Genomic DNA, 12,953 nt, shown 5'->3' on the forward strand with positions numbered 1-12,953 from the left:
GTCCGCATCTACTACAACCGTGCTCGCGGTCCGCTGCCCCCCACCCGCCGGCTCCAGGTCAAGGCAGGGTTTAATAAGTGGGAGGAGATTGTGCAATTCGACATGGAGCCAGGACAGGGCCTGCCGGTGAGTAGGAGAGGGGAGAGGAGAGGGGAAAAAGGAAAGGGGGAAAGTTTTACTCCAACGCCAAAAAGGAAACTCATTGCCGACGTCCAAGCATTAAAGGAAGGGAGAGGGAAACCGAGGCAGGAAGCTTTGCAATGCGGTACAGAAAGGGCAATCAAGCTGGCTATCCAGCATTATGTAAGCATAGGTAAGCAACAGGTGGTAACAGGCGGCGGTTGGGTAGGCCTGGATTATTGTTACTGGGTAGACTCGGAAAGCGACGAGAGGACGGGACGCAAGGGAGGAAGGCGATTCCTGGAAGCCGTGCTTACCTGCTAACCACACGCATACACCCATACGGCTACCACTGTACAGCACCTCTACCCAAATAACCCTTATCCCTTGTTTACCTGCGTGCGCCTCCCTCCCTCCCTCCCTCCCTCCCTCCCTCAATACTTTCCCTTCGTACCCCCAAACCCCCCCTGATACACATACACATTTCCCCCCTAGCCCGGTGGGGGCAACGAGTGGTGGGTTCTTTCCCTGGAGCTACCCACCGACCTGTTCCGGTTCGACTACGTCATCATGGATGCCGTATCCGGGTCGGTTGACAACAACGGCTGGCGGGACTACTCTCTAAAGCTGGTGGATGCCCCCACGGAGGATGAGGTGATGGCGGCCAGGGCGGAGGCCTATCGCCGGTTCGACGAGGACAGGTGCGGTGTGTCGGGTCGGTGTTAAGAGGCTGGGGGGGCGGGGTGGGGACGGCGGGGCTTGGAAGGGGGGGGGGAATGGATAGCAGGACCGGCGGCGTGAATGAGATCAGGGTAACCATACCCGCGGTAGTGCGGTGATGAATTGTCCTGGTAGTGGTGGCGACGGTGCTCGTCCCGGTCAGCGCGACCGTTCCATGTCGGTCTGTCAACGTTCATGTTTTGAAGGGCTCCCTTGTAAGGGCTCCCTCTTTTGTCCGAGCTGGAGGCCCCCAAATCCCCCACCGCGCGCAAACCTGCTGTACACCGCAAACGGCGGGTGCCTGGCGCGCTTATGTACCCTAGTAACAGTACAGTACACACCGCACAGCAAATAGCACTCTTTTTACAGTCACCACCTTTTTTACCTGGTCCCCCCGCGCGCACAAACACACACACGCGTCAGGCGCAAGCTCATGGAGGATGAGGAGAAGCGGTTATGGCGGGTGGTGGAGAGTAAGGCCCTGGACGCGGCGGCAGCTGCCCGAGTGGAGTTCCGCCGCCGCCGGGATTCGGAACTGCTGGAGGCGGCACGTCAGGTGGGGTGGGTTGCGGAGTGGTGGTGGGGGGGGGGAAAGGGGAGGGGGAGGGGGAAGACCGGCCGGGAGCGGAAAAGAACGTCAACGCTCCACTCTTATTTCCATTCCATTATTTCCATCTTCTCTCTCTTTCTCTCCACTATCGCCCTGTACCCCCTTCCATCCCCTCCCTCCACGCTGCAGGTGGTGGCAGATCGGCGAAAGGCCGACATTACTGCCGTACCCGCCGCCGACAGCGTGCCAGGTGTGTATGCGTGGTGCGGCGGACCCCCCCGACCCGGCCAGCGTGCCTTCTTGGCGTACAACAAGGTGCACGGAACCGCCGGAGGGGGCCTTATGCATGCCAACGGTATTCGGGTACATCTGGGGTACGACGGCTGGTGGAACAAGATCACTCAGGTACGTGTGTGTTTGTGTGTGTGTGTGTGTACGGCTCCCCCGGAGGGGGGAAGAGGATGTAAAAAGGACGGGTGCACGTGTTTTTCTTTGTATTTTTTTCCATCTTGTGTTTATTGCTTTGCTTGGACTCGTTGGGGATTTGGAGGGTTGATTGTTGTTGTTGTGTTTCCACTTCCCCCAACATACGTGTGTTCAGGTGGCCCAGAAGCCTCCCACTCTGTAACAATTCAATACATGTGTACATTTCGTACTGCAAATTTTGTTTCCCCCTCCCCTTTCGACACGGTAATTTATTAAATCACTCGCGCGGCCCCCTCCCCCCTCTTCCTCCTCCCCCTTTCCCCTGGTTAGTATGCTTTCTTTACATCCGCCGCATCAGTCTTTCCTTGGCATTACCTTCACTCGCTCGTGGTTCGTCTCCCCCCTTCCCCCCCCCCCACCGGTGTTCAGGTCATCGATCTGGCTCCGCTGACCGCCGAGCAGCTGTCGTCGTACAAGCTGTCAAGTACCGGCGGCATGCAGTGGTACGGCGCCTGGGTGGACGTGCCGTACAGCGCGGCCGTACTAAACTATGTGTTTTCCGACCGCGATCAGCGCAACTGGGACAACAACGGCACGCGGGACTACCACACATTGGTGGCGGGTGAGGAGAAAGGGAGACATGTGTTTTTAGCTCAGGGGGTTGCAGAGTGAGTGTGTGTGTGTCCGCGTGTGTGTATGTCCGTGTGTGTGTGTGTGTCCGCGTGTGTGTATGTCCGTGTGTGTATGTATGTATGCGCTGTTTTCAGCCTACCTCGCCGTGTTCGCATTCGCGGTCCACTGTCACGCCGGGGGCCCTCGTCCATCTGCACCTTGTAGACCCCCTACCCCCTACCCCCTACCCCCTACCCCCAGCCCCCCCATTCTGTCGGCACGGACACTGCCACTTGACGCTTTGCTATTTGCCATGCGCACAACCACCCATCCCTCCTCACCATCTTACATTTTGCCCAGGAAGGCCTGAAACCCTTCCCCTCCCACCCCCGACCAATACACACACGCACGCACTCTACCAACACTACCCCCTCCCCGCGGGCCCCAGGTGCCCATAGCGGTGACGAGCTGGTGGAGATGCTGCACGCGGCCATGAAGAGGGACTCCGCGGACAGCGACAAGGAGGTGGAGGACCGGGCGGCGCTGAGGGCGGTGCGGAAGGTGGAGGCAAAGGTGGGCGCTGGGTAGGCGGCAGGGAGATAGGGGCGGGAGAAGGGGCCGGGGGCGAAGCCGGAGGAAGGGGAAGGGGATCAAGGGGAGGGGAAAGATAGAGCCTAAGCGCAGGCTTGAATTTAGTGCTATTGCTAGTGGCACCGCAGCCGCGGAGGGACAGTCTAGGGGGGGATGTCTGTGTGGGCCCTAGGAAGGGCAGCCCCTGCGTACCTCATGGCTCGGGATCGACAGGCCTCCCCACCGCAACCAGCTCAAGCAGCAAATATATATTGAAACCGGTACTGCCGAATTTCAGCGAAATGATTTACACAATTTTTACCGATATAGATATTTACGTGAGATGACCAGAACTTGTAAAATCATACACGGCTGCCGCGCCCAGCATCCGTCCCGACACCCCTCCATTCCCCTCCCCTCCCCTCCTCTCCCCTCTCGGGTCGGGTCGTACAGGGTCTCACCATGCGCAAGCGGCGGGAGGTGCTCCACGAGTTCCTATACACCGTGCCGCTGTCCCCGCGCGCGGGTCAGACCGTGGATGTGTTTTACCGGCCCGAGGCGACCATGCTGCGGGGCCGCCCGGAGATCTGGCTGCGGGCTGCCTGGAACCGGCTGGGGGCGGCCGCGTGTAACGCCGCGGGCGGGCCGCTGCGGCCCCTGACGGCCCGGTTGGATCCGTGTCTGCCCGGGGGCTTGGGCTTCTATAAGGCCACCGTGCAGGTAGGGGGAGGGGGAGGGAGAGGGAGGGGGGGGGGAGGGGGAGGGAGAGGGAGGGGGGGGGGAGGGAAGGGGATCCTATGTTCTCGTGTCATCTGGGTTTCTTAGGGTTTTGATATTTTGTTCCCTGACCCCCACCTCCACCCCCCGCATTCCTGTATCTTGCACGACCATTGGGTTTCCGTCGTCATCCCCGAGCCTGCGCTTTAAATACTGTTCGCTGCAATATTGCGATTTCTATTTCCCCCTTGCCCCGTCCTTCCTCCCCGCAACCCCTTTCCCCGCAAACCCCCGATACCCCCCCACCTCCCCCCGCAGGTCCCCGCTGAGGCCTGGGGTATGGATCTGTCCTTCAGCGACACGGACTCCACCAGCGGGGGCTTCGTGGACGATAACGGGGGACTGGATTACCACGTCCCCGTGGAGGGCGCAGGTGGGGGTGCGGGACGGAGGGGGGGGGTACGGGGGGGGGGTAGGGGGGGTAATGATGGGGTTGGGGGGGGGGGTACAGGTGTCTTTGTTTGGGGGGGGAGAGGGGGGCAGAGGAGGGGAAGGGGCCGGCGGCCGAGTGTGGGATGTGTGTTACGAAGATGGGATGTGTTGTGCGTTTCGTTAAGTCGAGTACCTGTGTGTGTGTGAGACGGGAGGGGAGGGGGAGGGGGAGGGGAAGGATGACTGTGAGCATTCGTGCAAGTTCTTTCCCCACACCACCCCCATTCGAGATTCATTCGCTCGTGGTTCGTTTTTCCTCCCCCATTCCCTCCCTCCCCCGCCACCCCAGCAAACCGCACATTGCACATACACATGCTGTACCTCTTTCCCTCTTCTTCCACGCCCGCAGTTACTCCGCGTCGTTCCCTGAGTATCGTACACGTGGCTGTGGAGATGGCGCCCATTGCCAAGGTGCGGTGCGGGAGGGGGGAAGGGTATGGGCAGGGGTGCGGGAGGGACAGGACTTTGGGTTTGAGAGGTGCATGAAGGGGTTCGTGTGAGGCATCCAGGCTATGGACGGCTCGGCAATGAGGGGACAGGCAGCAGCCCTTACACGAGGGTGGGTGGGGGGAGTCCGGGTGGGGGGAGTCGGGGAGCCCAGCTGCGGGACCCCTCCTGCTCGCCCGTCTTGTTGTAATCCCTATTTAACACAATTACCGGTTTCTTCGTTGCTAAAGCAAGGTTTTCCTTTCCATTTCCCAATTTTCCTTCCATTCCCCTTGCCTTCCACTCCATTGGAAGTTTGGCAGTTTTGATTCTTTCCGTGCCAATTCTTTCCTCGTTTCCGCGTTGCGGTTTCCCCCAATTACACCCCCCACCCCCACCCCACGCCCACACACCCACATACATACCGCGCACATATACACACGCACACACTCACACATCTTCCTGTTCTTGAGGTTCAGTTCACTTTAAGCTCTGACATACGCACGGACCTTCTGAATCCCCAGGTTGGCGGTATGGGTGACGTGGTTACGGCACTTGGACGAGCAGTTCAGGAGCAGGGCCACGACGTGTCGGTCATCGTTCCAAAGTACGACTGCATCAACTACAACTTGGTGCGTGCTGGGGCCTGGGGAGGAATCATCATTGTTATGGTAGTAATTGGGTTCGTTTGTTGTATACGTACCGTTGTCGGTGTACGGAAAAGGTGATCTTCCCCCGGTTGATGGACCTGCAGGGGGCTGGGCCCTGGTGCATCTCCATTGGTTCAACTTGCGCATCCTCCCCTCCCCTCCCCTCCCCACCCCATGCTATCTCCCCCTTGGCACTCGCCCCCCTCCCCGCCACTCTTTATTTTATTTTATTTTCGTCTAGTTTATCCAAAGTTTATTCAATTTATCTAAATATTTTTTAATTTTAACTTTTAAATTTAATTTTCAAAGTAATGAATAAATTTTCGTCCCCCCGCTCCCGCCGCTCTTGATTTATTTGGATTCCGTCCTTTGTGTTCTGACTTCAATCACACGACGTAGGTGGACAACCTGGTTCAGGAGAGCGGCTTCAGCTGGGGGGGTACCTTCGTCCGCGTGTGGAAGGGCGCCGTGGAGGGTCTGACCACCACCTTCTTGGAGCCCGAGAACGGCATGTTCTGGGTGGGATGCATATACGGACGAAACAACGACGCACAAAGGTGAGGGATGCGAATGAAGTGCGGACTGTGAAGGGGAGGAGCGGGAGCAGGGGATGGCAGCCCCACCACACACACATACACACACACACGCACACGCACAAACACACATCAAGCTTCCTTAAGAACTGTCCAGCTACCTGTCCTCCACCACCACATTCCTGGACCACTACTGGACTACTTGTCTTCAGTCAAGTCCTGCATGTAACTTTTTGAACCCCTTCTCGAGGCGAAATCGATTGATTGAAACACACATAACCTTAAGTTTCCCACACCCAGAAATGCACACACACATATATATGGGTATATATATTATATATAGATATATATAGATAGGTACACATACACACGCGCGCGCGCGCAAACTCCCTGATAGCGGCGCAGACTTTTAAAACACGCGCACATGCTCTCTCTCTCCCCACTGGCAGGTTCGGGTTCTTCTGCGGCGCCGCGCTGCAGTACCTCAAGAACACGGGCCGCCAGTACGACATCCTGCACTGCCACGACTGGCAATCTGCGCCCATCGCCTGGGGCGACCGGGGCGCCGCGAAGGCCGTATTCACCATACACAACCTGTCGTACGGAGCTGACCTCATCGGCCGAGCTATGCAGGCCTGCAATGTGGCGACCACCGTATCACCCACGTACGCGCGAGAGGTGGGACTGTGTATGGCATGGTTGGGTGTATCCTGATTAGGAAAGGCGCCAGGAGCTTGTTTATGCTTTTATCGAGAGGCGCTTTCCCGTCGTTGCATTTCCACTGGGCCACTTGGGCCTGCAATGCTCCGAGGGCATTGCTCTCGGCTGTGTTAGCAGCCATCAGTCCCCATTGTCTGTTTGTTTCTTGGAGGTTATGAGGAAAGCGATATTGCAGCTATAGATACAGCAGCAGCACCGCTTACCTGCGTTTCATTCCCTCGCAACTCGTCTGCCCTCTCCTTCACCTCACTCATCTCACCTCTTTCATGTGCCCCGCGATGTGTGTGTGTGTGTGTTGTGGGGTGTTTGGCAGATTGCGGGCCACCCGTCCGTGGCTTCGCACCTGAACAAATTGTACGGCGTCCTAAACGGCATCGACCAGGTAAGCTTTTAAGTGGCGGTGGGGACGGTGGGGGCGGCGGCGACGTTGATCCGCTGCTCCCCTCGCCCTCGCCCTCGCCCTCTCACCAACCGGTATTGGCCGACCCGTGTGGAATGGTGGTGGAGGAGAGTGTTATACTGGTTATTGAGTTGTGTGAACTGTAGACCATCGGCCTCCTGACGCACCCTTTTTAAAGCCCGGACACGCCAACTGCCATCCTCATGCGCGAACTCCTCCGCTTTGAAGATTTGTCCCTTGTATTGCCAGTCTCCTCCCGCGTTTACCCCCCCCCCCTATTTCACAACCCTTTCCGAGCCCTTCCCCCTTTTTTGTTTCACTACCGCGCTCTGCGTCCCGATCCTGATCCGGATCCGGATCCTGATCCCGATCCTGATCAGGACATCTGGGACCCCTCCGAGGACCCCTGCCTGCCCATGCACTTCTCCGCTGAGAATGTGGCGGCCGGCAAGGAGGCGGCGAGGAGGCTGCTGAGGCAGCGACTCAACCTGGCCCAGGCGGATGTGCCCGTGGTGGGCTGCGTCACCCGACTGGTGGCGCAAAAGGTAGGGAGTCCTGTGCTTGCGTGTGTGCTTGCGTATGTCGAGGGGTTGGAGGGGAGTGGGGTGAGGGATGATGCGTGTCATTGCTGTGGGTTTTTGTTTTTGAAACTTATCCACAACACTTAACACCGTACTGCGAGAACCTGACCGCGGCCTAACCCAACTCCTCCCCTCCCCTTTTTCAGGGTATTCACCTGATCAAGCACGCCGCCTGGCGTACGTTGGAGCGTGGAGGGCAGTTTGTGTTGCTGGGGTCAGCACCGGACGGCCGCGTGCAGGTGAGCGGTTGGGGCGTGTGCGGTTTGTGCGGTGATGGGAGGGAAATAATATGCCGATGGTGCGACACGAATAACGCTTCGGAAACAAGCTCCTTAGTCACCAGTGACGTGTTAAGATTTCCTTTGTGTATGAGAGTACGGACTTTGCTGGAACGGGAGCGGGGGGGGCTAAAGAGGCGGTGGTAGGTGCAAGGGAACTTAGGGAAGGGAGGCGAGGGAGGAAAAGGCGCCCGCGGGAACGCGTAAAACAACGAATCCGTAAACATTCACGTCTGCCTCCTGTGAGTGGTTTCGCACCCAGGGTGAAGGCTGGCTGTGTCCGGGTGCTTGTATTGTTGTATTGTGCGGTTGACGTCGGTTGACGTCGGTTGGGATGCGGGATTGTTTGGTACCTCCCCTCTGGCGGCTTTATGTTTACACTCTGTATGCCTACCCCCGGCGGAGGGCCCCCCTCATCAGGATACACATTCGCACATTCACGTCTTTATTATCGCTGAACGTCCCCAACGCCGCCACATGAAAATCACCCCCGCCCGCCTGTGACCGCACGCGCCGCCCCGTCGGTTCTTCCCCTCGGCCTCGGCCCACAAGTACGGCAGCGCTCTCCAGGCGCGTCCTCGCACAAGACCAAACCCAACTAAACCAAAGCAAAGCAACACGCTCAAAGCCCCAACCAATCACCAACCAACCCTTAACCAATCACCAACCTACCACTAACCAACCTGTCAGGGTGAGTTCAACCAGCTCCGAGAGCAGCTGGCCCAAGCCTACCCCGACCGAGCTGCATTGGTGTTCACGTACGACGAGCCGCTGAGTCACCTCATCTACGCGGGATCCGATCTGTTCCTGGTGCCGTCCATGTTCGAGCCGTGCGGCCTCACGCAGGTGCGCCGCGATGAGGTGGCTTTGGATCGTACATGACTTTGATCGAACCTGGGTTTGGATTTGGGTGCATATTCGGTTGGGCTTGGTGGTGAGGATGGTTTCGGTGAAGCTTTTTTTGGGTGGGGAGGGGAGTGGCCTAACTTTCGAAGAATGCGCCGCGTATTTCCTTTTCGTTGTGACTTCACTCTTCTTGCGCCTGGTGTACCGCTGTGCTGCTCTATTGAAGGCACTCCGCGTTACAGAACTCGCATGTGGTGGGCCCCTTCCTCGCGTGTGTGTGTATGTGGGTTTTAGCTCCTAAATCTTTTCGTCTCCCTCCTCCTCTGCCGTGCACCATCGCCCCCTGGCCCCCTACACGTCCCATTTGTGGCGCAGATGATTGCCATGCGGTACGGCACCATCCCCGTTGTACGGAAGACAGGTGGCCTAGTGGATACTGTGTACGACATGGACCACGACGAGGACCGTGCCCGTGCCAAAGGTATCCGCGTGTGCGTGAGTATGTGTGTTCCCCCGCAGGTCCGCGGTATCGTTTTTGTGGACTGCTCTCTCTTCCCGGGTGTTGAGCAGGCACCAGCCAGTATTACGTCGGGTCCGCGGTGCTGTGTTATATCCCCCTAGGTGTTGGTTGTCCACATCCTATCCATTCAAGCCCCTGTGCCGGCCCGCCCCTTCCCTTTTGCGGCCTTGGCGGCCTGCCCCACCCAGGCATGGAGACCAACGGCTTCAGTTTCGAAGGCACCGACTTCGCGGGTATGGACTACGCACTGAACCGCGCTTTGTCCTGCTGGTACTCGGACAAGCCGCTGTGGCACAGCCTGCGCCGGCGGGCGATGCAGCAGGTTGAGGGGGGCGGGGGTTAAGGGCCCAGCTGGAGGGGGTTGGGGGATACGGTGTAGGTGGTGTGACGGAGGGGGGCCCGGAATCAGTACGCATAGAAATGATTTTGTCTCAGCACACCCCCTCATCGCCTAGTTTCTCTTTTGTAATGTTGTCTTCACATAGGCCTCGTGTGTGGGGTGTATGCGATCTGACGCCACCCCGGCCCGGGCCCCCTCTCTCGGACACAGGACTGGAGCTGGAATAGCCCCGCACTGGACTACCTAGAGCTGTACTACAAGGCGCTTAAGTCGTAAGATGCTGTACGTCTAGAATCTCTTACGGGCTCCTGGAGGGGACTGACCGCATGCTGCCACCGCAGCGGCAAAAGGGGCGGCTGCTTCGGGGCAGGCTTCGGGGGTTCGGCGTTGAGGAGGAGACGATCTGTACAAGGTTTGACAACGGAACTGTAGCTCGTGGAGGCTACTCCTACAGGACTAAGTTGCTATTGCCGTTTCTACTGTTGCTGTGTGCGATTTTCTGGTGCTAAATGAGGGGGCTAAAGGAGCTGCAGGGTGGATTGACATCGGAGACTGCATGGCGGGAGGGTGGGCCGTGCGTGTGCGTGCAGCATCTCAGCGCATCGGGGCACGAGGAAACAAAACCGGATCGGATAAACTAAATTCCATTTTCTTCATTCCTGGGCAAAGGTCGAATAAAGGAGTCCTGCGGGTCCTGTTTCGGTGCACGCGAAGCGGAAAACGTTCTTGCAGAGGGCCGAAGAAAAGGGGGCAGTCAAAGAGGATAAGCCCCCAGGTGAACAAGGGTTTTGGCAGGTCATGCGGGCGTCGTGAGAGATGTCGAGTGCACGTGGGTGCGGAGTGCGCGGCGAGGGACGGCAGGCATGGGCTTCGGCACGCGAAAGGGCTGCGACAAATGCAAGGTAGCGTGATGTCAACCAACGACTGCCATCGGGGACAGGAGTGCAGCATGAAGAACGGCATATGGCAGCAGGTGGTAAGACACGTGGTCACACTGAACAAGTGAAATAACGTTAAGCTCCTTGAAAGAAGAAGCGTGCTAATTTCAGAAGCCTCTAAAAATGAACGCCGCTACGCGTCGCGGCTTTTCCTTTTTTGGTTGTGCCGTTTTTGGTTGTGTGTTATGCCACGGGTTACAGGTTCCAGCTACATACGATGGGAAATGTTTAATACCCCTCCGCCAGACAGCGCTATTGTAGACGGTGCTGTGCTTGGGGGCTTGCTAGCTGGCCGTGCCGGCGAAATGTGTTGTGGTCGGGCGCAGGTCGAAGATATATTGCCCATTCGAGTTGCGTGCCATACAGCTTTCAGGGTTGATGTGGTTGGTTATGGGGATTTGATGTAAGCTGGGAGTTTTTCGAAGTCCTCACTCGAGGTGTGTATGCGTCGTGCGCGGCATTATTCTTTGGCAAGCTCTCAAAGGGCCTACTGCAAAGTGGAATGGTACGTGTTAGCGTAGAGCATGTTGATTAAATGCATCAATGATGTCATTTGTTCGCGTTGCGACACGGAGATGATCACTCGTGCATGTGCATGTAAAGATTTTACGGGTGTAGGTTTTTCTCAGGGATTGCGTAGGCACAAATCACACGCTTCCGATACTAAACCCTGATCTCACCTAGTAGGTGACTGTTCGGTCGAGTTATGTACACCGTTTGTAGGCTCTGCCTGCCACGATTACACTTGTCTCCTTTCCCGCCGGGTGTATATCTCATACTTCACTTGCCGTAAGAGAGAGCCAAAATGAATGGAAGAATAAGAGGTATGACGAATTAGGGAGCAAGCATAATCAGGCAGCCTCCACTTACACAACTCTTCCACCTTTGAAACACGCGTCAAAGTCAAGTCAACTTTGTCTTCATTGCTGGGCTCCATGATGAACGACCATAGTGCAAAAAGTGCACAGCGAAGTAACAGAGGTCCCATCAGCCCGCATCACCCCAGCGCTAACACAGGCCAATCGCAAAACACCTGTCAGGCCCTTACCCATAATCTAGACAGGCAACGTCTGTCTCCATCATGTAATATAATCCTGGGGACATTGCAGGACCTTGAGCCTTATCCTAGCCTCAACACTGAACTAGTGCGCGACCAGAGCCGACTCACCATTGTCCACCATTACACGACCTTTGGCTGCAGCCGACAACCTAGGAAAATTTGCCGCTGTCACCAAGCATATTTGCAAAATAGACTCACAGACGATCAAAGATCATGGCAAGGCGAGCTTACACCACCTTAGCCTTAGCGCCAGCCTCAAGCAGTTGAGTCTTGGCGGCCTCGGCGTCCTCCTTACTCAAGCCCTCCTTCAGAACCTTAGGCAGAGTGGCCGTGAACTCCTTGACCTGGTTGACGGCAATGTTGGCAATGTTGCGGACCACCTTGTAGATGCCGACCTTCTTGTCGGCTGGGATGTCCTCCAGCACCACATCGAAGGTAGTCTTCTCCTCAACAACTGGAGCAGCAGCAGCAGCAGCTGGCATGGCGGCGACAGCTACAGGAGCGGCAGCCGAGGCATCCACTCCGAAGGTCTTCTCGATCTCAGAGACCAGCTCAGAAGCCTCCAGCAGTGTCAAAGTCTTCAGCTTGTCCACAATCTCGGAAACAGCAGGGCTGGCACGGACAACCATGCGGCTGCCACGGAAAGGAACGCTACGAACAGCGCTGGTGCGGGGCCGGACGCCCGCAATCGACCTGGTCTGCATGCACAGGGCCATTGCTATTGATCTAGATGTAGTAAGAACGTGTTTCTCAACTATTGGCTTAGTGCAGCAGAGGCGCAAGTGAGATATTGTGGCGTGCCAGAGGTCCTAATTGAGGTCCCAGCGAGGCGGCCGTACGACGAATAAGGCCCTTCGTTCCCTGAAGCTCGTGGCTCTCAAAGACTGCCTTCTATCTATTAACGCTCTTTTAAATTGCACGAAAAAAAACAGCGTTGACAAGTATGTACCAAGTCACAAGAATGTGTTTTGTTAAGAAAGGTTGATGTTTAGAAAGGTTCTCTGAAGCTCGAGGCTCTCAATAATTGCCTGCTATCTATTACATGTATTTTGAACTGCACGAATAAGGCAGTATTGAGAAGTATGTACCAAATCATAAGAACGTGCTTTGATTAACGAGGTTGATGCATGCTTTTGTCTATTCATCTGGATTGTCAGCCTTATGATAATCATGCGGCAGCAGTTTTCGTGCAAAGTTGCCCTTAAGGTGGAATTCGTTGCACGAGCCTATTTTTACCAGGCTTTTCCTTACTGCGTTTCCCCTTATTTTCAAATTGAAGTTTTGGACATAAAATTAAGGCGCAGTTGTTTGAGTGTCGTGGAAAACTGAGCTGGGCCATTGGTCTCGTGAACGCAGATGCCTGGCTGGGGTATAGCCGCGAAGAGTGCCTAACCCAGATGTGAATGAAATGCGTGCTATAACTGCGAAGAGAGGCCCTTGGCCCTTTTCACCTT

The 12,953-nt window shown here is 56.6% G+C and overlaps 2 protein-coding genes across 2 annotated transcripts; one reads left to right on the plus strand and one right to left on the minus strand.

The window, feature by feature from the left end:
• VOLCADRAFT_58732 (uncharacterized protein) lies at positions 1 to 9,777 on the plus strand (the record flags this gene model as incomplete). The annotated part of the gene is made up of 16 exons (XM_002948687.1): positions 1 to 126; positions 2,318 to 2,476; positions 2,897 to 3,001; positions 3,452 to 3,718; positions 4,034 to 4,148; positions 4,557 to 4,618; positions 5,158 to 5,265; positions 5,683 to 5,840; positions 6,266 to 6,494; positions 6,850 to 6,918; positions 7,317 to 7,481; positions 7,664 to 7,756; positions 8,486 to 8,641; positions 9,017 to 9,122; positions 9,350 to 9,483; positions 9,712 to 9,777. Coding segments are annotated over 16 exons (2,118 nt in total), but the record flags the coding sequence as incomplete, so codon positions are not given.
• Positions 9,778 to 11,087: 1,310 nt separating this feature from the next.
• Positions 11,088 to 12,276, minus strand: prpL12 (plastid/chloroplast ribosomal protein L7/L12). The gene has a single exon (XM_002948822.1). It carries the CDS (start codon positions 12,213 to 12,215, stop codon positions 11,727 to 11,729), a length of 489 nt encoding a protein of 162 aa, XP_002948868.1. The 5' UTR covers positions 12,216 to 12,276; the 3' UTR covers positions 11,088 to 11,726.
• Positions 12,277 to 12,953: the final 677 nt, after the last annotated feature.

The sequence above is a fragment of the Volvox carteri genome (genome assembly GCF_000143455.1).
Source record: "Volvox carteri f. nagariensis unplaced genomic scaffold VOLCAscaffold_11, whole genome shotgun sequence".
NCBI classification, from domain to species: Eukaryota; Viridiplantae; Chlorophyta; class Chlorophyceae; order Chlamydomonadales; family Volvocaceae; genus Volvox; species Volvox carteri.

Coding starts and splice junctions, on each gene's coding strand:
- prpL12 (XM_002948822.1), bottom strand. CDS start 12,215: ATGGCCCTGTGCATGCAGACCAGGTCGATTGCGGGCGTCCGGCCCCGC.